This window comes from Schistosoma haematobium, chromosome ZW, assembly GCF_000699445.3.
Source record: "Schistosoma haematobium chromosome ZW, whole genome shotgun sequence".
NCBI classification, from domain to species: Eukaryota; Metazoa; Platyhelminthes; class Trematoda; order Strigeidida; family Schistosomatidae; genus Schistosoma; species Schistosoma haematobium.
The window spans coordinates 66,785,318-66,811,740 of NC_067195.1; the positions used below are offsets into that span (position 1 = coordinate 66,785,318).

At 33.1% G+C, this 26,423-nt stretch overlaps 1 protein-coding gene across 1 annotated transcript in view; it reads right to left on the reverse strand.

Moving 5' to 3' along the window:
* MS3_00004204 (uncharacterized protein) overlaps positions 1-26,423 on the reverse strand; it is a gene marked incomplete at its 3' end in the record, with an annotated part of 131,901 nt that overhangs the window by 76,650 nt on the left and 28,828 nt on the right. Inside the window, exons 8-11 of the mRNA XM_012942191.3 lie at positions 10,088-10,240; positions 6,690-6,788; positions 5,215-5,272; positions 1,214-1,332 (exon numbers count right to left, since the gene is read on the reverse strand). Of these exons, the coding sequence (XP_012797645.1) occupies positions 1,214-1,332; positions 5,215-5,272; positions 6,690-6,788; positions 10,088-10,240 (429 nt within the window). The remainder of the gene's footprint in view (positions 1-1,213; positions 1,333-5,214; positions 5,273-6,689; positions 6,789-10,087; positions 10,241-26,423) is intronic.

Here is a 26,423-nt window from a genome sequence, read left to right on the forward strand (position 1 = left end):
AAATGTTTTGTTACGATCATTTTCACAGATGATTTTCCCTAAATTAGCCCATCCTAAACCAAAGCGATTAAAGAAGGACTGTACACGTCTTATATTTTCGTAAAAATGGTAAATTGGCAGTAGTTTTGACCCTTCATCAGACTTAAAATCATCATGCAATTCACTACTACACGATATTTACATCGAAACAGCTTTTTACCTTTAATTAATTATATCCGCGAATACCTTAAAACATTTTATGAGTTTTTTTCTAGTTTCATCACGAGCGTCACTAGTTCAGTTAGCGTATTTAATTGGCTAGTTCATGTAAATATAGTGAATCTAGTAATCAAACGCCCTGTTTCATGTCCAATGTGGCCACTATGTGATATCAATAGTAAAGTTCTGTATATAAAATACAGAAGATTTTAAATTTGATATTGGATACTTAATAACTAATTAGTTTTAAGATTTCTTCAATGAGTTGTTTTTACCGTTCCATTGAAATGTATACAGCTCTTTTATACGTAGAAAAATGAAGCAATACATGCATAAAATATTCATTACATATGTGACAACTATGCAAACAAAGCGGTTATCCTACAATGACTTCACCAAAAGCTGAAAACCCAACTTTACTTGAGTTGATTTGGACAAACAGGTAGTACCACTAACCTGTACACAAAACATATTAATATATGTGGTGGTATAAGTATTTAGTATTTGTGCACGTATTGCAAAGATTAGACAAATTATCAAGTCATTAATTTACTGAAAACAAGAGACATATATGTCTTCCAGTTATATTGAGTCACTGTAGATACATTTTTACTGCATTACTGATTTATCAGAAACGAATACAGAGCGTTTTGTATCCAATAACTGTAAATTGACTGATATAAGTTATATTCTACACAAATACAACACAACTCACTGACAAAGAAACCCGAAGAAAAATGAATAACAGATAGGTTACTTACAAACTACACTTAGAAAACTATTCATAAAATGTAATTCTTATCTAAATATGATAGTTACATTGTAACGAAAATATATGTTAATTCATAGAATAAACACAAAACAGAGTAAACGTTTATTTTCACCATTTTATTTAACATTCACAATGTAAAAATATTAGACTGCAGAATGAAATAATTAACTGAGAAGTTATTGAAAATTATCTGCACTAAACACAGTTTTTTTATATATAACAATATTAGTAGTATAAACTCACCAGTTAATGATTGTAAACCAGCTCCAATTGTTGATAAACATGATCCAATCAAAATAACCCAAAAATGTGGCCATGCAAATGCAGCGACCAACAATATACCACCATAACTTTCACCGAATCTGTTAAAGTTTTGTTTTTTTAAAATAAATATTACGATGTGATTAAAAGGATGAAAACTTTTTTTAAAAAAGAAATAAATAAACCCTAGTAAACTTGGATCAGAATTTAAAGAACAATTTATGCTCATAAATACAAGAAAAGTTTAGAAAAAAAATCACGTATGATAACTTTCAATTCAAGTCATAAATTTATTAATTCATATTGTTTTACAATATTTAAAACAATTAACCCCTTTGATAAATTTGAATAGTGTAGATGGAAATTGCCAGAAATACATGCAATACATTTCGAACAATCAAATCATACATATACTAACAAAGATCATTTATATATGAGAAATAAAAGCTTGACGAAACAAACTGAAAGTTAAGAAGAAACAAAGATAATAAAAAAGGCGTGAAACACCACCCTGGATAATAAATTCATATCATCAAGTTAGATTTAAGGTTAGAGCGTAAATGTTTGGATTTTCGCATGCCCAAGGTTTGAATAAACCTTAGCATATGCCCTATAAAAATTTCTACACAACTACAGAGGCTGAGTTAAGATTGGCCTTATGAACTCCTTTTTAATATGTCTTGAGAAATAGAGAAAAGTAAACGCTTGTCTTCCACTCTCATTGGGTTGTTCGATCATGTTTACTTCTGTATCCATTTTGGTACATGTCTGGATAAACTAACTTGCAAATCACGTTTACTTTTGCTTACGTGTGGGCCCAAAATCCAAAAGACCTAGACGCCATGTCGACGTTTGCGTTATATCCTACTGTATCATTTGTTTAATATATAACCATTCGTCAATATTTGAGCAAATAGTTTGATAGAAATTGAGCGCCCTGGTATATAGATATAAGGTGTAAGACCTATCTTTGAAACAATCTCAAGGAATGAAATTTAAATAATTCCAACGTTTCGCCCGGTAATCCTGTTTGTACTTTAAAGAATTTACATATGATCCTTACTAAATAACTCTACACTGAAGGCCTGTTCAGTCACATTCGTATGCTCAGTCAGTAAAATGTGAATAATTTGAGAAAATTACAACGTGAAATTAAATGTGTGTCTGTATGTATATCTTTGTGTTATTAATAGCTACAATCAAGTGAACTTATGGTCCGTTTACTATCAAACACTTATTAATCATTTTATTTATCAAAAACAGGATTACGATTGAAAAGTTTTTTTCAAAAACCATTGATATATATGTAAAACATGAGACGTCAACTACAGAGTTGTGATGTTAAAACATTAGAATTAATTTTTTATGTTGGAATAAAGCTACGTGTCATATAAATAGTGTTTTACCTCTAAATGGTTTATTTTTGTTTCTATGATGCTCCTAATTGCATATCATCTCAATTTCAACATTTTATCTTATCATACTGAGCGTTTCCTTCCTAATTATAATTTCCCTATCTATCTTCATGACGAATATTCAAGCCTTTAACAATAAAATGATTATTAGTTTAATGTCAGAAGGAGTTTTTTAGATATTATAGTAATTTAATAGTTGGGATCGTGTGTCATTTGAAGCTAGACCACCATGGAAAACCTGTAAGCACTGAACGGCTGTTTTCTCCTACTGTGAGACTCCTCAGCAGTGCGCAACCAAGATCCCACCTCCCGTCCAGTGCTTCCAGGTTTTCCATAGTGGTCTAGCTTCAATTGACTCATGATCCCAACTATTAAATTACTATAATATCCACAAAACCCCTTCTGATACTAATCGGAACATGCTCACAAGTGACTGGCTTCAAGAGGTATTTCCTGGAGTTCTAGTGAGAAGCAGTGACCAATGGAGTTCAACTGGGTTGGTTGTGAGATAGTAACTCACTGAAGACAATGGTGAATGTGTCGCTTAATTTCGTGGATCAGTTGAAGTTAGACATTAACAATAATGGATGCCGGCTCAGTGGTCTAGTGGGACTGATAGGTGCTGCGTTCGAAACTTGCGAAGCGGGATCTTGGACACGCACTGCTGAAGAGTTCCATACAGAGGTGGAATGACCGTCCAATGCTTCCAGGTTTTCCACAGTGGTCTAGCTTCAATTGACTCACGATCTTAACTATTAAATTACTATTAGTTTCCCTGGTAAAAATAACGTTTTAATATCTTTTTTACTCTACCACACTGTTATTATGTTTGGCAAAATATTACTATCGCTGTTATTGTATTATCATCTTGAAAAATAAGCATATAATTACGACTGTGCAGCTTTGAAAATGAGTCCTCCAAAAAAAGAGAAGTCTTCGCCAAACCAATCTTTGTTATAAACATGGTTGACAGAGATAGGGTACAAATCATTATTTAATAAGCAGCTTCCTAAGGGTAACTTGTTGTATTCCAAGTTCTCTGTTAAGGCTTTTTTGATTATCAAATACAAACAGTGCGTTTAATGTTAGTCTTTTTATACACCATTTATTTTGTTTATTGGTAAACAGTAGTCAATTGAGGAAACAAAGAATGCAGAAATCCTTATTATTGTATTGACAGTCAGACGCAAACATGTCCATGATGCAATGACAAATAGAAAAACACAAACATTACATTCGTTTTTTTCCTATTTTTGGTTTATTGTTTATAAATAGCATTGGAATGTATATTCAAACAACAGTTGTTAGCTTATCGATTACCTTCGTAGGTTTAACTTAAGTGAAAACAATTAGTTACAGGTAAACTCGTCACCTGATACGCTGTATTTCAAAAATGTAACCAAACACTAAACTGTGTATACGTTACTCGTCAAATAGAAGTTTCCATTCTTAAAAGAACTAAAGAAGGTAAATAGTTTTCACGAAAAACTATTGTAAGTATACACAGTATTAGGCATTGAATACCATTTGAAAGCTTTCATTTTACATTTCAAGTGTCAGAATAAAGATTATTTTTAAATCACTGCTTTTCAGTGCTAATTGTTGTCGATTCCATAAGATGTCAGTAGTAGTCTTGGAATCATGTCTTATTTTGCTGTTTAAGCTCTCAGGTTTTTATCCAAATGTTTTTCTTTATAATATTTCAGCAGCAACGTATCTTCAACTAGATGCCAACCTAAAAAGAATGAACCCTGATGGAGAATGAATTTGAATAGAGTTATTTGTTGACATTTGTTTCTACGATGACCTGAAACAAGTGTTTAGCAAAAATAGTCGGTTAATATGATACTAAACTTTATGATAATTGTCTAAAATTGTGGTGTATGCTATTTATGTCGACAGTCATAAGTAGTATGTAACACCAAACGGAAGTGGAAACTTCGACAGCAGAAACCTAAGAAAATCAAGTTTAAGAGAATAGAAACGGAAATAGAAAGATAACGAGAATAGGAAGAATGATACAAAATATGAAAGACAAGTGATGGAACTTTGTAAATGAAGTACTTAGTGCATAGTTCTCATATTTTATCAAGACATTCTGTAATTTTGAGTTCTCGTTAATTACAAAATGACAGGAATCGAAGAGTTATCATTACCACATCTTTTACTGAAGCAGATATTGAAGATTATTGAATTACCTTTATCACCAAAATTAGTATACATCCATAATTGACAGACCACTACAAAATTCATAAGATTTCTGAAAGACAATTGACTTTAAAGTTTGTGCCTTCACGTACTTTTTATCGACTGACCGGTAGTAAAGATACAGATATGAATCGGATTTTTTAATATTTTTTAAGTTACATTAGATTTTACCCGGATCAGATAAATACTTCTTGAATACTTAGAAAATTTAACCATATCATGTGGTTGATAGGAATATTGTTTGCTAATGAGATTATTGGTGTAAATAGAATTAAACTTAATTCAACAAAAATACTCAATCAATATTACATAAAAAGCTGTTTGATCATAAACCAAAAATTTGTGAAAAAAGACACTCACTTATCTCTCATAACAGAGCCATCACAGATTGCAGCAAACAATAAAGGTGATGATAAATCTTGTCAGTTGAAATTTTGTGATAAAGAGGTGTACAACAATTAGACATCATTGTTATTTAAGTAAAAATAACAGTTTAATAAAATGTGGAAAAGTTAAGGAGTTATTTATTGGATGAATTTTATATAATTAAAATGGTAAAACAATGAAAATTATCTTATTGACACTCGAATATTTATTATATCTATGAATAACTTAAATTTACTCATATTTCTAATTGTTTCACCATAAAAATCGCATAAAACAAGATAAAACAAATAATAGAACTATAGCAACACGTCAATTTGTGCGCATTTAATACATATGATATCGATATATGTAGAAAAATTATAGAATAAAAGAATGGCAGATGAATGCACTCCGTCGCCTACGGCAAAATGTTCTCCAAAGAACATGTATTCACATCCACATATATATATGTGGTTAAATCTACTGTCCTTGGAAATAATATAATCAATAAAGTTGGTAAATATATACTTATGTTTGAAATTGTTTATAACACGAGAAGTTTGTTATTTCTAAAAACTAATTCTTGATTTCTACGTTTGACAGAAAAGAATGAAAGTTAATAAGAAAACATTTAAATCAACAGAAAATAACCTAGAATTGATTTTACACTACCCTACTTTTTGACAGCAATCAATTCCATTTACCTCGATTAAACTCAATTAAAAGCTATAGTTATTCCCATATTAGTATGATACATAAAATCAAACTTATTGAAAGTAAAGTTTAAATACACTTAAGGGAAAAAAACCCATTAATAATAATGTGATAATTGATAGACTTCAGTCGGGATTAAAAACGTAGACAAAGTGTACTGATGAATATTCAATGATCTTTTTTTTTACAAGTAATCCATATTTGACGCTCAAAAAAGTAAGCAGTAATGTCAGTTGTCATAGTTTTGATTAATTCAAATATAAACAAAGAATCCTTTAGATTCAGAATTGACTTGTAGATAAACAAAAAGAAAACATTCAAAATAAAGATATTTTAACATTTAATTGGAAATAAGTTGTGGGTGTATTTAACATATTGATTACTTCATGTGATGAACAAAGAATGGTGATAGAAAACTAAACAAAATTAATTAAAAAACAATAAAGTAGCGAATCGAAATAAAGTTATCAATACAAAGCTCATATTTTCTAGGTTGATTAATCTGAAATACTGTCGTTCCTACTATAAAAAAACCGAAAATTACTAGTGATTTAAAATCTAGTCAAAAATAAAAAAACATCTTCCCACTTATTCAGAATTATATGATTAAACAAACAAAAAAAAGACTTAATGAAACTGTGTAACGTGATTAAAAAAATATTTGGTTAGCAATTAGAGTGATAACAAGAAAAGTGGAAATGACTAATTGATTTATTGTAATTTACAGATTTCTTCCTTAGTATCTAAAAGGATACATACAAGCGACGTCATTGTTATAGCCAATATAGTTCCCAATGGAATAGATTTCTGAGGATTTGTCAAATCACCCGATCGATTAGAACCAGCCATGATGCCTAGATGGGGAGAAGATTTACAGGAGTTTATAAAAAAAAAAGATGAAAAAGTAGTATTTTGAAAATGGCAATTGACTTTTAAGTAAAATAACAAATAATTATAATACAAATAATTAGTAAACCTATTGCTCTGGGCAATCGCCTAAGCAAGAACACTTTTAGAAGCAAACAACTATTTAATTTTTATAATGAGAAATGGTTCTTGCTGAAATCCCTAATGTAAAACTGAACTATATTACTACTTCATATATATATATATATTCGTATTCCTTTCATCTGACCTATTGGCTATTGCGATACAACTTACCATCAGCTAGTTTTAGCTGGTCGAACCAATCTAAACCAAGTAAATTTAGATCAGCTGGCGTTATATAACATATCCCAGTAAACGAGGAATCTCGAAAAATAACTTTAAATTTCAATTGTTCTAACAAGAGAAGGTAATTAGCACATACAGTACGGGGTTTTTGTGTTGTTTCAAGGGATTCGTTTTAGTCGTAGGTTTTTAAGCGATGGTGGAAGTTGTTTTAGTCTGTTGGACTGAGCTGGAGTGGGATGGACTGGGAGTAACAGGGGCACATTTATTCTGATTAGTTGTCTGTTGCACTACTCGTATTTCAGATCGATTAGACCCACAACTCTGAATCATAGTCGTGTCTCATTGCAGATTAATGAGGCGTTGGTAATCATTGGCCATGTCACTAAGGGTGAGTTAAGGACCTTGATCCAATCGACACAGTAGCCACTGAACTTTTGGGACTGGAGGCTGCAAATGAGGATGAGGGCTTTAAACTGGTCTTCAGACAAAGACTTCAACCGGAAGCGATCGCATTCACGGTCGACGATGCCCACATGCGTAAGAAAATCATCGTCTTCGTTCATAATTAGCTTCAAACATCGATAATGAATGTTAAACAATGATGATTTGTCGCCGAAATGTTGGCCTAATATCTAACTGTGTCTGAGAATGAGTGATCAAGTGGGTTCAAAGGCAGGATCAAATTACAGTAAATGTCCAGCTCACTTGCACCCAACTTTTGAAGTAGCAGCCGAACCTTCCAACCATCATCTTGATTAGCGAAATTAAATTGAAATAGGTTTTAATAACGCCGAAATCACATGTCAAAAGTAACTTTAGCATCAGGATCATAATGAAACACAGCAATGCTATTTGCGATGCCATCTACTGATGGTGCTGTGGTTACATTAGATGTGATAGGCTGTGTGGGAGGCGAAATCGTGATATCTGGCAATATTTGCTTTAGTTTCAGCATCTGCTCAAGTCATAATTCAAGTTCAGAAGGATCCATATTTCCAAAACCAATGTCGCCAAATGATATGCTTGAATGCTATTAGAGTTCACCTTACTCGGCAAACGGAACAAAGGTCAAAGATACAGTGACACGATAGGCTATTCTAATCCGTTGTCCCCGGCCCTGGTAACTATATCAAGAAGTCTTGATGAGGCGTAGAGAATGTATTCTATAAGCACCCAGAAAATATGAGGTCATTAAGCACATAAATCAAGCCTATTTATACAATGATAGAATTGCCCTTGGGAGAGCCACAAAATAACGTACTAGAAAATCCATCAACCAAAGACAGTCAAGGATTTCCGAGTGGGAAATGTAAGTTATAGGTCAACTAAGCATCTCTTGACGCAAAAACATAAAATTCTAATTTTCATAATAAAATTACAAAATTAGGACTTTTTCCAAATGAGTTCTGGGGATCTAGAGACCTCAACAGTTCTGAACTCAAGATGACTGGTTAGGCGATAAGAACCAACAAGTACTCTGAGTAGACCCTAGGCTACTCGTGCTGGTTATAAGTGATTGATTTGGCACAAGATCAACGTTGTGTGAGTTGGTGTTCTGATTGGAGATCTTATCATGTGATAATTTGACAGGCCATAAGAACATAACATATACTTAATTCTGTTTAATTATTTATCATTATATTATATCAGGCAGATATTGTTAGTAACGTTACTGCATTCGGAATTCCTAATTGACGACTATACTTATATGTCTGTACTGGAGAATAGACGAAATAAATATGTTGGATCTGAAATACGTTTTTTAACTTTTTAACTCTAATTTTTGCAGTATACACAACTCAATCAGAGTTAGTAACCAAAGGTTTTCGAATTGTCAATTAAAGCAAATTTCCAATTGACGGAGACGTGAGTTTTAGTCTAGAGTTTAATGCAATATTAACATTTGTAAATAAAAAAGTAGGATTAGTTCTTTCACTAGTTATAATTCTTAAATTATAACTCGCTATATTGAAGTATAAGATCAACGTTGATGATGAGAATAATTTAACTGGTCAGTAACTTTCAGGACGAAGAGCATAACAACAATTATTCTTGGTTGAGCAAAACATATAATCATTAAAAGATTTCTGTGGTTGATTTAAAATAGACTCTAAATCATTTCTATGATGAATACAATTGATACACAAGTATACAAAGAGACAACTAAAGGTAATTGATAATTTAGTAAATAATTGTTCATTCGAACATACTTCACATTTTCTATTAACAGAAAATGACATGCTTCACCAAATTTGCAAATTCCAACTTTGTTGAAACGGTCTAGATTAGGGAATGTAAACGTTATTTTCAGACGTAAATATTTATTGCTTCATAAAAGAGAGGACTGAAATAATTTCAGGATGCTACATGACGTTTATTTGAACTTACTGACTCCTGTTGCTGAAGAATTGGTGGATAGATAAACTATGGATAAGAATTACCTTATACGATGTACGACGGTAAAGTAAGAAATTTATTATTGGCCTCAACCTGATAACGAGTTCCTTCGTAGAAACATCATTTACCATCGGTTTATTTGATTATTAAGTTATAACATTGCAACTATTACGGGCGAAATCTTTTGAAAAGTCGAGAGGACAAGCCGTGAGTCATGTACAGAGAAATTTGGACACTTCACATCTACCTGAAGTCTGTGCTGATGACGTTGTTCAGAACAACAATGAAAGCTTCACCACCAAACTTTTCAGCACAGAAAAAAAAAACTCCACCTAAGCTACAAATCCCCTCCATTTCAACATAATGAAAGCATTGGAACGATGAATTTGTCTTTCTCAACATGCTTCAAAAATATAATAATTTTGTAACCAGAATTAATTATAAAAATCATCGAATCACAGCCCAGTAAGAAATTAACTCGCTTTAAGATAAAACAGTGCTACCAAATAGGATAAGTCACATTTTTAATTTTACTCATTTATGCATGAAGATTATTATTGATTTCAACAAATGGTCAACTTACCAGTGACAGAGGGAAAGTAAATACCCAAGAGAAGCATAAAACTTGATGTAACATCTGCTATATTTGGACCTTGACCATATTTACGATCAGCCGGAAAATCAATACTATCATATGCCTCCCCCTTTTCACGGTAATGTGATTCAAAAAAGTTTTCTAAAAAGGATTTTAGATTAAAAAACAATATTTTTCAACTAAGATAAGAACAATAAAATTATCTACTTATAAAATAACTACATAAAGAGATATAAAAATACTGCTTCACAATGTTGATTACCATAAAATAAATTGAGAAGTTAATTTTTAAACATAAAATATTTACAAATATAAATCTATGATGGAGTAGAATTCCAATTCAAATATATTAAGAGTGATACAGTTTTGTTCACTCCAAAGCACTTTGGATTTGCATTGTTAAATAAATGTATTCATAAACGCACTGTAAAATACAATTTTTATAATCTGAATACTTTTCCTTTCTTTGGTATTTTCTAGTTAATTGAAGCATAAATGGAAATTTTCTGTTGTATGAATTATATTACTTTATTACAAGGAAACAGTGATTATGTGGTACCACGTGATATCCAATAAGCAAGTGGAAATTTTAAAATGCTTATTAACTTACAGTCTAGCTATTATTCTGATTTCAGTTAGAGCATCTTAACATTTAAAATGTGAATATACAACTAAGGATTCAAGTAACAACACTACAATCAAACTTTATTATTGATGACATGAAATATCCAAGTATTCTAAAAGATTTTTCTTTGTTCTTTATGAATATCTATGATCTATCAAATAAGAACCTTGCGCTAACTATTTTTTTCGATAATGCAATGAGAAGACGAAGTTTATTAGAATTATGTGATATATTTACGCACTACATTTCTAACAATCTGAACACACATCTAGTTTTTAAGACATTTTTTAACTCGTACGGAATAATTTGTGTTACATATTTACCTAATTTGTGTCTAACATAGGTTTAAGAAAATGATAAGATGAAGAAGATGAAAAGAAACTTTTAATAATTTATTTTATATAGCATGGAATGAAACTGCATTTTCTGTCTTTATATATTATGCTCTTAAAAAATGTTATCAAAGTCTTATGTTTACTTCCCTCATTTTCGTTTGAATTTTATAAAGACACAAAATCGTCCATTTATCCCCAGACTATGCAACAGTTAAAATATAATAATTCACACCGCCTCCATGTGTATCTTGTTACTGAGATATATACGGTACAATCATGACAAACCGTTCAATATTTTGCCAATATTGTAGAAAAATTCATTAATAGATATTACAAGACATAATTTTCTTATCGATAAGATCAAAGTGGATCAGTAAACTAAAGGATGAGACTTAGAAACAATAATAGTAACCATAAAAGTGTATTTCATTATCATTTATTGCGGAACACGCAATATATATATATACACTCTTATTCTAACGCTTTAGAACTAAAATATATTTACTTGTCATTCTTAAGATAATTATAAACTGAAATACAGTAAGGTAAAACTCATGGAAAATTGGAAACTCTTGAAGATCCTTGAAAATTTACATTTTCCTAAACAGTTATCTTTTCAAAATGCGAATCCATGAAGGTTGTCTAATGCTAATATAATCACAAACCAGAAAAAATAGATAATCGTTGAAAACGAAGAAAAACTGAGTAGCCGCTTACTTCCATAAAAAAGATTAATTTTCTAACAGATATTGCAATTTTCTAGAAACATACTTTAACAATCACATTGATTTTACATAGACGTAGATTCATATCAAACACCGAGTATTTTAATAAATATAATGTTTGTAGATAACAATGACAGCTTATCTTCAATGTTACGTTGCTAAAAGTTCAACTTATTTTTTAGTGAAACTCTATAAATCAGTGCAGATTAGTTTACTTGTCCTTAAGTTGAATCATTTATGCAAGAACTGATGACACTACTCAGCTGTCAAATGCGAAATCTGAAAATCGGGGCTCAAAAACAGGGAACTGATAGTTGAAAGCCACACGAATTACAATATTCTATACAAATCTTTTATTTACTTCTCACAAAAAAGGACCGATAGCTTCCTTTAAATAATTGTAATTACTGCAAGATACACAGGCAAAAGGTTCTGACAAACTCATTCACTAACTATGGTATAAATAATGACATTCCTTTTTCAATGTCTAGCAAATCATAAATTTGTAATGCTACTTCAGTAATGTCTGTTATTCAATTATTGCTATGTCTCCGTTAAATTTCAGATCACAAAAATGAAAAATGACCAATAACATTACTGTACAGTAGTTCATGGTACATGAAGAAAAACAGTCTATCTACATTTTTAAATTACATAATTCTAATCAAATCTGATAAAATATATTAATAAATACAATACGTATCTATTAAAATCTGTTATTGCTAAATTTATCACTATTCTTACAGATTTAAAGCTACAATCTTCCGGTCACAGAACAAGTAAAATTTTGAAGGATTATAAAAAAAGTGAAGCAGTGAAACTTAGTTGAAAAAAAGGAATTACAATTTTATGACCAACATCAAATGAATAAAAGCTTAAAGACATGATTGTTTTTTTTTACAGACAAGATAATAAAGTGACAACACCCAGTGAGTAGAAGTGTCCTTTTTTATTAATCAATAATTTTGTTTAACGAAGCAGTATGATGAAACTTATAATAATAATAATAATAATAATAATAATAATAATAATAATAATAATAATAATTAAAAAAAATGTAGGTCACAGAAAGGAATAGCGCAAAATTAAATTTCAAAGATTGAAGATATTTCGACGATATATTGACAAAATTGATAATTTATTATTATTGTTATTATTGTAATTGAACAGATTAAGATTATTAGGTCATTTAAGGTGATGTGCTAGAAATATGATTATAGTAGTGATAAGGAAAACAATATACTCCATCAGTTGTTTATAATTGAATAAATTGTAAAACTACTGGATTAAAAACATGAGTTTCCTTTAAACAAAAACAAATTTGGGGATTTATTTACACTTGAAATTGAGCACTATTAGAAAGAAACAATTGTGCGTCAATTATTTGTTGAAAGCAAAATTAACGATCATAACCGTGAACACCTTATTGACATGAAGTGATTGTTAGCAAAAAGAAAAAAGACGGAATGAACAACTTCGTGAAACAAGCATATTTAATTTGTCTATAAGTCTCGTTAGTATTTTTGATGAATGCATCAACACCTGTCTGAACTGATATAATAAAAACTGTAGTGGCTAGTAATATGTCAAGCCAACATGGGACAGACCAAATCATGCATTCTTCTCAAGTCACAATTTAACCTTGTCACTTATTTGCTTATTAATCCTGACTGTTTTCATATGAACGTATGTGTGTGCCCCATTTATCACGTGTTTGTAACTTATTTTTGTCTCAGTATAAATATTGAGTTACGCTTGATTAAATCAAGTTGACTCATTCACCTTCTCCACTGCGCGTCATTTCGTTTGTTTTGCTTCGTTCCCCTGACTGTCTGTTCAGATCAACGATTAGATGAAATATGTATACTCAAAATTCATTCTCGTATTTGGTTTATTTTATTCCGCTATTCTCTAACGCGACTTAAATCGATAAATATATATGAAGATAGGTGGTATCTATATTTGGATAACAATCACCACACAATTTAACTGGAGTCAGACACAAGGCCACTAAAACACCCCTTAAGTACTTAAAATACACTCATGATTAATTAATTTCAATATGTTAATATCCATTTCAATTGAATTCATGATACGCTACTCGTTCGAATATAACTGACTAATAAGAATATCATTTTGTAGACTTTGTACTGATATGATTCAACTCTATGTATGCTTAATTTTCATAAATCAATTCTTTTAATAAAATAATCTGAAATAAGAAAAATAAATCTAATATAGAAGTTTCATCAAATCAACACAATAATTGTAACATAAGAAAACGTCACACATTTGATCGGTTACATCAAAACATTCAGACATATGAGCATAAAGAAGCGAAGCCAAAAGTGAATTTCCCAACTTGTAGTTATAAAGATAGATAATTGCTTAGATAATTTAATGCCTTGGTGCATATGTAGTAGCAAAGTACAAGTATAGGTGTGTACAATCACATATTTAATAATTTTCTATTCAGTAACAAGTCAGTAAAAATTATACGAATATTAATGTGAATACATATTTCCAGCAATGCGTTAATGACACATCGCTGGTAAATATTTTCACGGATATAATTGATAAAAAGTTCAGATTTAGTAAATAAATTGATTAAAAATATAAGGAAAGTAAGGATTTCAACTAATTTTATAACCGTTAAATAATTTAAAGAAATTAATATAGATTTTTCTATCCGATTATCATTTATCGATACGTGATGAAGAATATCCTACTTCGGTCAAGGACCAGATCTGTATTTTCTACACCCCTATATTTTCGACATGACATTATTGAGCCATTTTTCCTTTAAACAGTATCAAATCAGTTCAAGTCAAATCATTCGAACTTCAGTTTATTCTGAGACTTAAAGATATCAGTCAACAATGTCATTTTAAAAAAGTCATATTGAAGGATTTTCAAACGCAATTGCTTTCAGTAATATCTCAAGAATGAACAAAATTGTAAGTTTGTTCTTGATGAATAGACAGACTGCATTAAGATATTGGTGGAAAAAGGATATCATTTGTTTATTTTTGTAGAAATGAAACAACAAGAGTTAATAAACTAGTATAAACACTTGGTATAGTAATAAAACTTATTTTACTTCTTACTACGATTTTTACTGTGTTTCTCGTTGTAATCCTTATACGTTTTCTTTTTTACACATTTTTTCTCTTAAAACAATTCTCACATTGTGAGATTCTTTGTTTATTTCTATTACTGTAATTAACTAACAGACATAAATAATGAATTCTATGCTAGAAGACTACATTTTTGAGGAGAAAACGCAAAAATACCATTTAGTCATTTTCATATGCTTTTTATACATACATAAGTTTGTAGGTACTGTGATATTAAGTTGTTCGGAAAACATTTACCGTTTTGATTTCATACTTTGAGTGTGATCAGGATAAATCATTGAATTCATCATGAATTAGCAACTATTGATATATAACATACAATAGTACGTTAAATATGCAAGTTGTCAAGAAATGTATCAATTATATCCCGTCACACATAAATACCTATATAAAATTACATGATTAATCAAGGCAGACGTTTTACTTGAGAGCATAAGTAAATTCAAATCATTGGTTTCTATACAACTGATTCAATATAATACAGGCTGATTACCAATACCTTCATGATTTTAAATAAACAACAGTAATTTGAAAGATTGTTCAGTGAATGTGAGAGATCCACCTGTTTCCTTATTAACACATATTTCGCGAATATAGCAAGATGTGGTAGGAATATGCATTAGCTCAGGTTGCCACACTTCATAGCAAAATTGATAATACCAATCAGAAAATCGAATGGGACGAAAATATAAATATGAATGGTCGTGAAAAGATAATCACAAATAATAGAATTTAGAAAGAATTAATCAAAACCATGAAATAAAAGCATATAGTTACACTGAAATGCAAGGTGTGCATAGAAAGTGAACACTTTTAAGCCATATCCATTAAGATCTCCAAATATTGGTTATGATGAATTAGAAAGGAAAATTAAGGGAAAAAATCTTTAACTATTAAAACAATAACTTATAGGACATAAACATGAAACAACTGGAGTAAAACAAACTGGAATGAAAAAAAGTAAAATAAATAGCTCCAAAATAAATCGTTAGCTATCCAAAGAGATAGTGGATAAAATACTAAAGTGAATACTAATTAATAGAAGTTTAATCAGAATCAATGGGCATAGAAAACAGTAGTCTGAGATATTCTGATGAAAAAAATGTATCCAGAATAATTAAAGGGAACTAATACCATTGAGGTGAGAGACGATGTAAAGATTAGCATCCAAACTTGGTTTCACAATAGTTCAAATATGTTTCCAGGAATAGATTACATTATGTGAAGAGAATATCAGAACGAATTTTTCAGTTCTGTTCGCAAAGAGAAAGGAAGCGTGAATTAAATTATTTTTAAATAATCGTTAGTCGTTTGAAATATATTATTGAAGTATCGTCATAAAGAATACGTTTAATATTTGTCTGCATACGTATTCAAGTAGTTGGACTACTGAAGGCTACAACTAGCATCAGAGAAAAATAAACTGTCGCTTTAAAAAAATACAACTATCGTCTAAGTTTCGCAAAATCAACTACAATATTCTAGTTATTTAATTTTTTCGATACAACACGACAAATCTTATCGATTATCTGTGAGTTATTTATAATAATTTTTAATAAACTAGAAAAGATCGGACACAAGACTAGAAGTTCTACATAAGTCTTCAAACTCCTACATCCCAAGTACACTATTTTCCCTGAATTTTAAAATGTAAACTGAGTAAATGTTAACGATACTTTTAAGTATATATGTAATAAACGGTTACCCTTTGTAAAAGTATATAAGTGAGGTATAAACTAAATCTGCAGATCCTTGACTAATAGTAGTTTAAAAGTTAGGAAAGTGTTCCTATTATCAATGTGATCATTGATTGAAAGTGTCTGTCTCCAATGGTATTCCAGATACAAACATAAATACACATGCACACATATATATGTTATAAATCAAATTATTTAATGTATCGGAGACACGTAGTTTATACTTTACAACATGAAAGTAACCAAAAAGGTAACCATTACAACATACACAACATGGAAGACAGAATGTCACTGGAAGTATTAGTGTAGTTATTAAAAAGTAATTAAAGCAGAATATACAAACTAATTAAAATCAATGAGTAATTCAAAAAATACGCTGAACAAGAAAGGAGACAACATATACAGCTGAAAGAAATAATATATAGTACTTAGACAAATAAATAGAGGAAATAAAAATAATAACTATCATAAGTCGTAAAAATTCATGAAAATTTAAATTTTCATACACCCGTTGCACATCACATCAATCTCTATATCGTTTGAAAAAAATGTCACAAAATCGAAATCACTCAGTAATTCATAGTCGTGAAATAAAAGGTATTTAACAGTGGTTGACAGGGAGATAATCAAAGATAAGACATTAAGTAGATCGATCTTCATTATGATTAAAATCTCAATCAGAGTATTTAAAAAGTGTCTATCAATAGCCCAAGCCACTATAAGTACACAATGATTCATTGTAACTGATAAATATAAAGTAACTGAAGTTAGTAACAAACAAAATGACGAAATTGATTCAGCCAATCAAAGGAAAATTAGGAAAAAATTCTCAAAATTTATGAAGAGGTAAAAAAATAAATGACTTCCAAGTACTGAAACCTACTTTAAAAGATGCCTCAAAACATTAATTTCAAAAGTTTAATGAATCCAAAACAAAATTCGCAATCGTTCCCGAGCAATAAATGCAAACACAAAAACATATTGATTAGATATCAGGCTACTAACATTCTAGAATCATACTCCAGCTAGCTCAAAGTAATGAGATAAATGAAGGATAAATAACTAAAACAGAAGTCTAGTCAGTAACCAATATGCAACACAGAACCTGCAACATTCCTACATAGGCTCGGTTCACAATGCCACGTTAGCAAAGTGAAATACCAAAGAAGTAAAAGTAATAGGCTAAGTAGTAAAATAAAGATTCAAGTACGGAAAATATGGGTCGAGAAAAAGTGTAAGTTTATTTATCAAACAAACTTCATAAGATAACTTGGGAACTTAAGCTCGAAGAGAAATAAAACGTTTATGGAGCTGGGGCCTTGCGCACAATGCTAAACGATGTCACATAAAATCTCAAACCATTGGTTGCGGTGATCACGTAGTTTTCAACCAGTTAGTTCAAGCCTACCTGTAGTGTCAGTTGATATGTTAAGCCCATATAACTTATTCTAGCTTTCGGACAGACCAGTTTATTCATTCTTTTTGAATCACTTTTTGATCTTGTTAATTATTCACTTATCAACCCTGACTGATTTTATATGAGCATATGTGTGTACACTTCTTATCCTATTCATCACATGTCTGCAGCTTATTTTTGTGTGACTATAAATATTGAATAACGTTTGACTAAATGGAGTTGGCTCCACTGCGCATCATTTCGCTTCGCTCTCCTCTCTTCGCTTCATTCCCCAATTGCCTGTTCAAATCACGGATTGTATGAAATATACATATTCAAAATCCATTCTCGTATTTGGCTTACTCAATTTCGTTTTTCACTCGACGCGGATTAAGTAGATAACTGTACAGGAGGATTGGCAACATGTATATCACAATAGCGACCAGAAACGATCTCACTGAAGTCAAATCCTAGGTAACTAGATACCTACACGGAACACTCCAACAGTCAGTAGCTTTATGAACTGATACTACGTCTTGTTTAAGGAGTCACTGGCCTTCTTCCAACTTACTCCTATACCAGCCTTTGAATGACGATATATGCAGTGGATATTCATACGTAATGCATGTCATGATCATCTCGATTGATCCATATTTACCCAGTGCAGTACCCTGCGTTGAAACTCCGCGTAAAGCCCCTCCGGGGCTATGCCGATTCCCAAGCCCGTATAAAGGATGAGGGTTGATCATGTGGTTAGGGGCCCCGTCCCGTAGAAAACTAACTCGTTAAAAAGCGCTAGCCAGAAAGAAATTATTCAAACCATTTAAACTCTGTCCTGAGAGTCAGGTCTTCATTTGGAAAGGTTATGACGCCTCATGGTGAAAGCCGAGTTCCTTCGGAAGTCACGAGGCCGATACCCTTTCTGACAACCAGAGCAACCATTTATTTAGGTACATGGAATGCCCGTACAATGCTTGAGACCGGGAGAGTTTTCCAAATTGCTGAAGAAATGAGGAGATACAACCTAGACGTGCTTGGGATCAGCGAAACACATTGGACGAAAGTTGGACAACAACAAATAGCTTCAGAAGAGCTTCTGTTATACTCCGGCCATGAGGAAGAAAATGCCCCACATACACAAGGAGTTGCGTTGATGCTGTCCAAACAAGCACAAAATGCACTTATCGGACGGGAATCTCATGGACCAAGGAACATCAAATCCCCCTTCAAAACGAAGAAAAAACGCAATACAATGAACGTCATCCAATGCTATCCGCCTACCAACGACTACAATGAAGACGTTAAAAACCGATTCTATGATAAGCTGCATTCAATCGTCGAGAAGTTCCCAACAAAGTACTTGACCATTCTGATGGAAGATTTCAATGCCAAGATTGGCATGGACAATACCGGATATGAAGACATCATGGGATGACATAGACTTTCCCTTTAATAAAGTGGATTTAGGCGGCACTATATTCCCACACAAACGCATTCACAAAACCACATGGACTTCACCGGATCACACTATACAGAACCAAATCAGCCATATCTGCATCAACAAAACCTTCAAGAGGACGATGGAGGATGTGAGAACCAAGTTAGGAGGTGATATAGCATCAGATCATCACTTGCTGGTCGCCAAGATTAATTTGAAACTTAAGAAGCTGTAAGCAACGGGGCGGAAAACATCACAAAAGTTTAATACGGCTTTTCTTCGGGATATTGACAAGCGTAACAAATCCAGGATAACCCTCAGCAATAGATTCCAGACCTTTCATGATCTACTCAATGGAGAAGGAACTACTATGGAGAGCAAATGGAAAGGGATAAAAAAAGCAATCAATTCAACATGTCATTAGGCTCAGGGTCACAAGAAGCACAACCAAAAGGAAATGATCACTGTTGATACACTGAACATGATTCAAGAAAGGAAGAACATGAAGGCAGCAATCAATACCAGCCGAACAAGAGCAGAGAAAGCCAAGGCACAAACAAGTGAAGAGGAGCGTCAGAAACGACAAACGTAAATGTGTGGAAGATTTTGTAATAACGGCGGAAAAGGCTGCAAGAGAAGGAAACATGAAACAACTGTATAACACAACAAAGAAACTCTCTGGAAATTACCGTAAACCAGAACGACTTGTGAAAAGCAGGAAGTGCAAAGTAATCACCAACATCGAAGAACAACGAAACAGGTGGATAGAACACTTCAAAGAACTCTTGAACCGACCAGCCCCACTGAACCCACCCAACATCGAAGCAACACCTACGGACCTCCCAATCGATGTTGGCCCACCAACAATTGAAGAAATCAGCATGACCATCAGACAAATCAAGAGTGGCAAAGCAGCAGGACCAGACAACATCCCAGCAGAGGCACTAAAAGCAGACGTAGCGGCAACTGCAAGGATACTCCACATTCTCTTCAATAGGATTTGGGATGAGGAACAAGTACCAACAGACTGGAAAGAAGGACTTCTGGTCAAAATACCACGAAAAGGCGATCTCAGCAACTGTGATAACTACAGGGACACCACTCTTCTCTCAGTACCAGGAAAAGTCTTCAACAGGGTATTGTTAAACGGAATGAAGGACTCCATAGACGCCCAACTTCGAGACCAACAGGCAGGATCCCGCAAGGAAAGATCGTGTACAGACCAAATCGCAACTCTACGGATCATTGTGGAACAATCAATTGAATGGAATTCATCACTCTACATCAACTTAATTGACTACGAGAAAACATTTGATAGCGTGGACAGGACAACACTGTGAAAACTTCTTTGACACTACGGCGTGCCTCAGAAAGTCAATATCATACAGAATTCATATGATGGATTAAACTGCAAAATCATGCATGGACGACAATTGACAGACTCGTGCGAGGTAAAGACCTGTGTCAGGCAAGGTTGCTTACTCTCACCCTTCCTCTTTCTCCTGGTGATCGACTGGATAACGAACACATCAACATCTGAGGGGAAGCATGGGATACAGTGGACATCTAGGATGCGGCTGGATGACCCAGACTTCGCAAATGATCTGGCTCTTCAACAAATGAAGAAGACGACCAGTGTAGCAGCACCTTCAGTAGCAGTAGGTCTCAACATACACAAAAGCAAAAGCAAGATTCTCCGATACAACACAGCATGCAACAATCAAATCACACTTGACGGAGAAGATTTGGAAAATGTAAAATACTTTACATATTTGGGCAACATCATTGATGAACACGGTGGACTTGATGCAGATGTGAAAGCGCGCATCGGAAAAGCAAGAGTAGCATATCTACAACTGAAGAACATCTGGAACTCAAAACAATTGTCAACCAACACTAAGGTCAGAATTTTCAATACAAATGTCAAGACAGTTCTACTGTCTACTGGGGCGGAAACTTGGAGAACTGCGAAAGCCATCATCCAGAAGATACAGGTGTTTATTAAGTTTTCTACGTAAAATACTTCGGATCCGTTGGCCAGTCACTATCAGCAACAACCTACTGTGGGAGAAAACAAACCAGATCCCAGTAGAGGAAGAAATCGGGAAGAAGCAGTGGAAGTGGATAGGACACACATTGAGGAAAGCACCCAACTATGTCATAAGGCAAGCCCTCACATGGAATCCTCAGGGCCAAAGGAAAAGAGGAAGATCAAAGAACACATTGCGTCGAGAAATGGAGACAGACATGAGAAGAATGAACAATAATCGGATAGAACTAGGAAGGAAGGCTTAGGACAGTGTGTGCTGGAGAACGCTGGTCGGCGGCCTATGTTCCATTGGGAATAACAGGATTAAGTAAGTAAGTAAGTAACCCTGCCTTGAATCTCAGCATTGCCAAATCGATAGTTAAAATATATGCGACCAACAATTCGAAGACATCTATACTCGAATACTAGTAGCCTGTAAATACCTCTTATTTTTAAGAGCCACGTCTCATAGTCATAAAGTAGAATGGGACAAACTGTCATACAATATACTAGCACGATAGTTGGAAGATGGATATCTCGCCTACGCCACCAGTGACACGAGTTGAAATAAGCTAACCTATCATTCTGGATACATGTCAAGATTTCGTCAGGTACAAGCCCACCTTGGTTGGTGAGACTCTCAAGATAAGGGGACAATATCATCTGAGTATTCTAAGTAAAAAAGTAAATCCCATTGTAGGAAAACGACTAATGAAAAGCCAGACGATGGGAACATTATTTCTAAAGTAATGTCCATAAAATAGTTAATTAAAAATAGAAAAGAGGCTGACCCTGACAAGCTTCATTTGAAATGATCTATTTCAATGTTAGTTCACTATAAGCTTTGTTAGGACTGGTATTATTCGAGTACAGATCCTGTACAAATGAGTTGTACTTGTTAAGTAAGCTCTTCAATATCTCTAGATTTTTAATAGCAGTGAAATCTAGGACGAGCGTGTCGTCCAAACTGAGGCTCGTCAACTGGGTGTGCCTTCATGCTAGTGTCGATGTTCACATCGCAATTCTAACCTAGCATTTCTCGCTACGAACGCCACAATTATTCACTGATATAGTGAACCCAGATGGCTGCGATAAGTATGATACTCATCTCGTTATTAGAAAAAGTTTGAACTATCCCGTCGTTGATACTTTTGAGTAAATTTTTATCGGTGGATAAGGTGATGGGCGATTGAAGCTAAAGGTACTGGATCCAAATCCCATTGCTAACATGAACACGAATTCGGACACCCCTAACTAACGAGCAGAAATAATATTATTATGTCTTGGTAAAATAGTAAGTAAAAATGAATTATGAATTCCCATCATAAAAAGTAAAATAATAATTCAGATATTACCTACTCTAGACAATACACAACCCTCTTTAAAATAACTGTAGTTTAGTGATCGCGTATATCAGACGGTAGTTGATCTATCTATTAAGCTTACCGCAAAATCTTTTGAAAGACGAGTTTACGAAGGTGAACAAAGTTGTTTCATAAGAGTTAGTAAATAGACCATATAAGAAAAAGTAAACTTTATGTCCGTCGTTTATGGTCTTGAACTGATATAGTGACAGTGTAGCTACTGATGGATAATTTTAAAGTTTGGTTTGTTATTTCAGAAAGCCGTCTTGCTTATTAAGCGATCACGACACAATACTTTCATAAGTTCCATATTACGTCAACAAAATACAGAATCCTATTCATAATTACCAGAAAGCAGTTTATCTTAATCACTATACATTATAAACAAGTAATTTTCACTAATCCATTCATAGTAACCGTTTTAGCACCCGCCAAACTTGACTTTCTAATATTCAATAAAACGGGAATAAAACAGAACAAAATCTGTTTATCTTTTAGATGAACAAAACAGATTAAGGCAACTTAAATTCTCTCGATAACTAATCGTCTACATATTATCTCTAATCACATGTATTTTTTTATTATGCCATTAAGACCCAAACGACAGTTGTGAACTTCATCGGTAATCGATTATTAGCTATCAATATCAGATCATAACTTTGGAATGACACTAAAACAGGTGTAGTTTAAGTTTATCATTCGCACACACACCCAGCATTATTGAATACTTTTTGACATATAATCAGATATTATTGCTTCCAGACAGATATAAAACGTAATAACTTGTGTAGTGAATCCTTTTTAACAAAAGTGAACTCTAGTAATTAGGCTATCAGTATCTCAGATTCAATTTCAAACGTGGTAGCAAACAGAAAATTCGTTTCGCAGTATGCCGTAGTATTATATGATTGAACAAATACTTTGAGAACAATTTAATTACCACTATTTTGTAAATTATGGTCATACCATCAAATTTCATTTTAATACTAATGAAAAACCCACAGTCGTTATGATGCAAGCTATAGATTCGTCCCATAGCACCTCTCCTATACTTAAGTTTATTTACGTCTAATTTTGTCAAGCCTATCAATTACCTTGTATAACAGATAGTATTATTCGAAAAGCAATGATTTGTATATATTATTATTATTATTATTATTATTATTATTATTATTATTATTATTATTATTATTATTGTGTCTGTATGAAAACGTACGCTTAATCACATGTTACCGCCTACGCACATATCCTTCTTTCTAGCTTAAATGTTAATATTGCCTAAATCACTCGATGAACCATTCGCCTTCCCATATATATATATATATATATATATATATATATATATATATACTCGCTCGCTCGCTCGGGTGCATTAGGTTTTTGTACAAATTCGTTTGATGTGCTTATGGCTTAGTGATCTGTACTATTCAATAACCAACTGTAGTCGGCGCTTCATGTCGCCTTCTGAAATCCATATACCATTGGGGTTTATTTAATAACAGTTATTAGGCTGATTGATATATGAAGCTTTAAGAATTATCTCGAAGATAATATATTACAGAAACGGTAGACCAAACATGCGAGCAAAACGTAACTCTACGGTACGATCTGAATTAGAAAATCAGGATACTTCGGCTGGACTCGGATTATGATTGTGGATTATAATTATCGTTGTCGTTTACTATTATTGTTATTTTCATCACATGTAAAAGATGATCGTGCACCAGAGACGAATCGTTCTCCAGGAGACATCTACCTTCATCATTATGTTGGTATCATCAAACGTATGGCGACAGAGCTAGGGGGTGTAAACCACCTTTCAGACTAAACACAACAAGGAAACGATCCCGTTGGCTGCCTGTAACGACTGTGTTAGCTGGTGTAACTCGTACAAAAAGTCGTTGGTTTTACATACAGGACCAAACGACGGGCGCACAATTCTTAGTAGATACAGAAGCAGAAATTAGCGTCATGCTCTTTGTAAGTGACGAAAGATAAGACATCAATACTTAACTAATGCTAAAAGCAACAATTAAGTACAAAATTAAAGCGTATAAGAAGCAGGAAATGACTCGAGGTACTTCATTTTGATGGGAACTTGTTATAGCATATGTATCCGTTATTATAGGTATTGATTACCTAGAAAACTTCGATGTATTAGTTGACTCTAGATGACAGCAACTAATAAACGGTGACCGTAACCTTACAATAAGAGGATTAATTGTCGGTTCTGTTTCTATGAATTTCGTGGCATCTAAAAACCAGTGTGATCCACATAAATCCCTTTTAACAGAGTTTGCTGAGCTGGCGAAGATAATGTACTATAACTCAGAGCTCAAGCATACTGTTCAGCATCATATAGTGACGAAAGGGTCACCAGCAAATACAATGCCACGAAGGTTGGACCTACAAAACTTAAAAGTAGCAAAACAAGAACTCGATAAATTTATGAAGCTCGGCATTATAAGTCGCTCGAGTAGCCCTTGGAGTTGCCGTTGCATATGATTCTGAGAAAAAATGAAGAAATCAGTCTTTGTGGAGATTATCGAGCTCTTACTAAGCAGACAATAGCTGATAGATATCCGATACCAATCATCCACGAATTTACTGATGACATGAAAGATACCACTTTCTTAAAGATTGAGTTTTCGGAGCTTACCATCACGTTCTCGTCCTGCAAGAAGGCATACGTAGAACAGCAGTGACGAACTGTTACGGATGCGGAATAATGTGCCAATCATTATCATGTTAAGTCTAATGATGTACTTGGACGTTAAATGGACATTCCCTATTGGCCATTATTTATTTCACTCGTTAAATATTGTACAGATGTTGTGTTTCTATTTTTATGGTACGATGTGGTCTGGTTAGTATATAAATAGAGTATGTCTGAAATATAACGATTCATAGCTCAGAGGCTGTGACTTGCGTTCTGAACTCAACTGGCTGGGCTAGACAGGGAAGCGGGACCAATCGGGACTCTAGGTCGTCCTTACGTGTTTTACGTGTCACTGTAATCGATCGATATAAACGCTGCTTATCAAAACCGTGCAATCCACACGTTACAACACGAACCCATTCGGGTGATACGAGTTTTTACCCATTCCCTTTCTATTAATAGATGCAGCACAAAATCTTCAGTGACTTATTGATCAGATTATCAGAAGTTTGGGAAGGGAAATATGCGTATGTCGATGACCTGCTAGTAGCTAGCGCTACGGCGAAAGATTATCTAAAGCAATTAAGACAATTATTCATGAGACTTCAAGAACATAGCATCTATATCAACGTTGAAACGTTTGAATTTGGAAAGAAATCTCTGCAATTCTTAAGTCATATGATAACTTCCCAAGGTTCCGGAAGAAGTTGCTGCTATCAATGACTATTTGTTACCCAAATCATAAAAAAAATTGCGATGATTTTCGAGGCTAATAAATTATTATAGACGACTTGTCCCGAACTGTGCGAAAATATTGCAACCACTGACGGACGCCTTGCGAGGACATGCCCGGACATCCCATCCGCCAGCCGAGGCTGTACAAGAATCAGAGAATGCCAAGCGAACACTAAACGAAAAT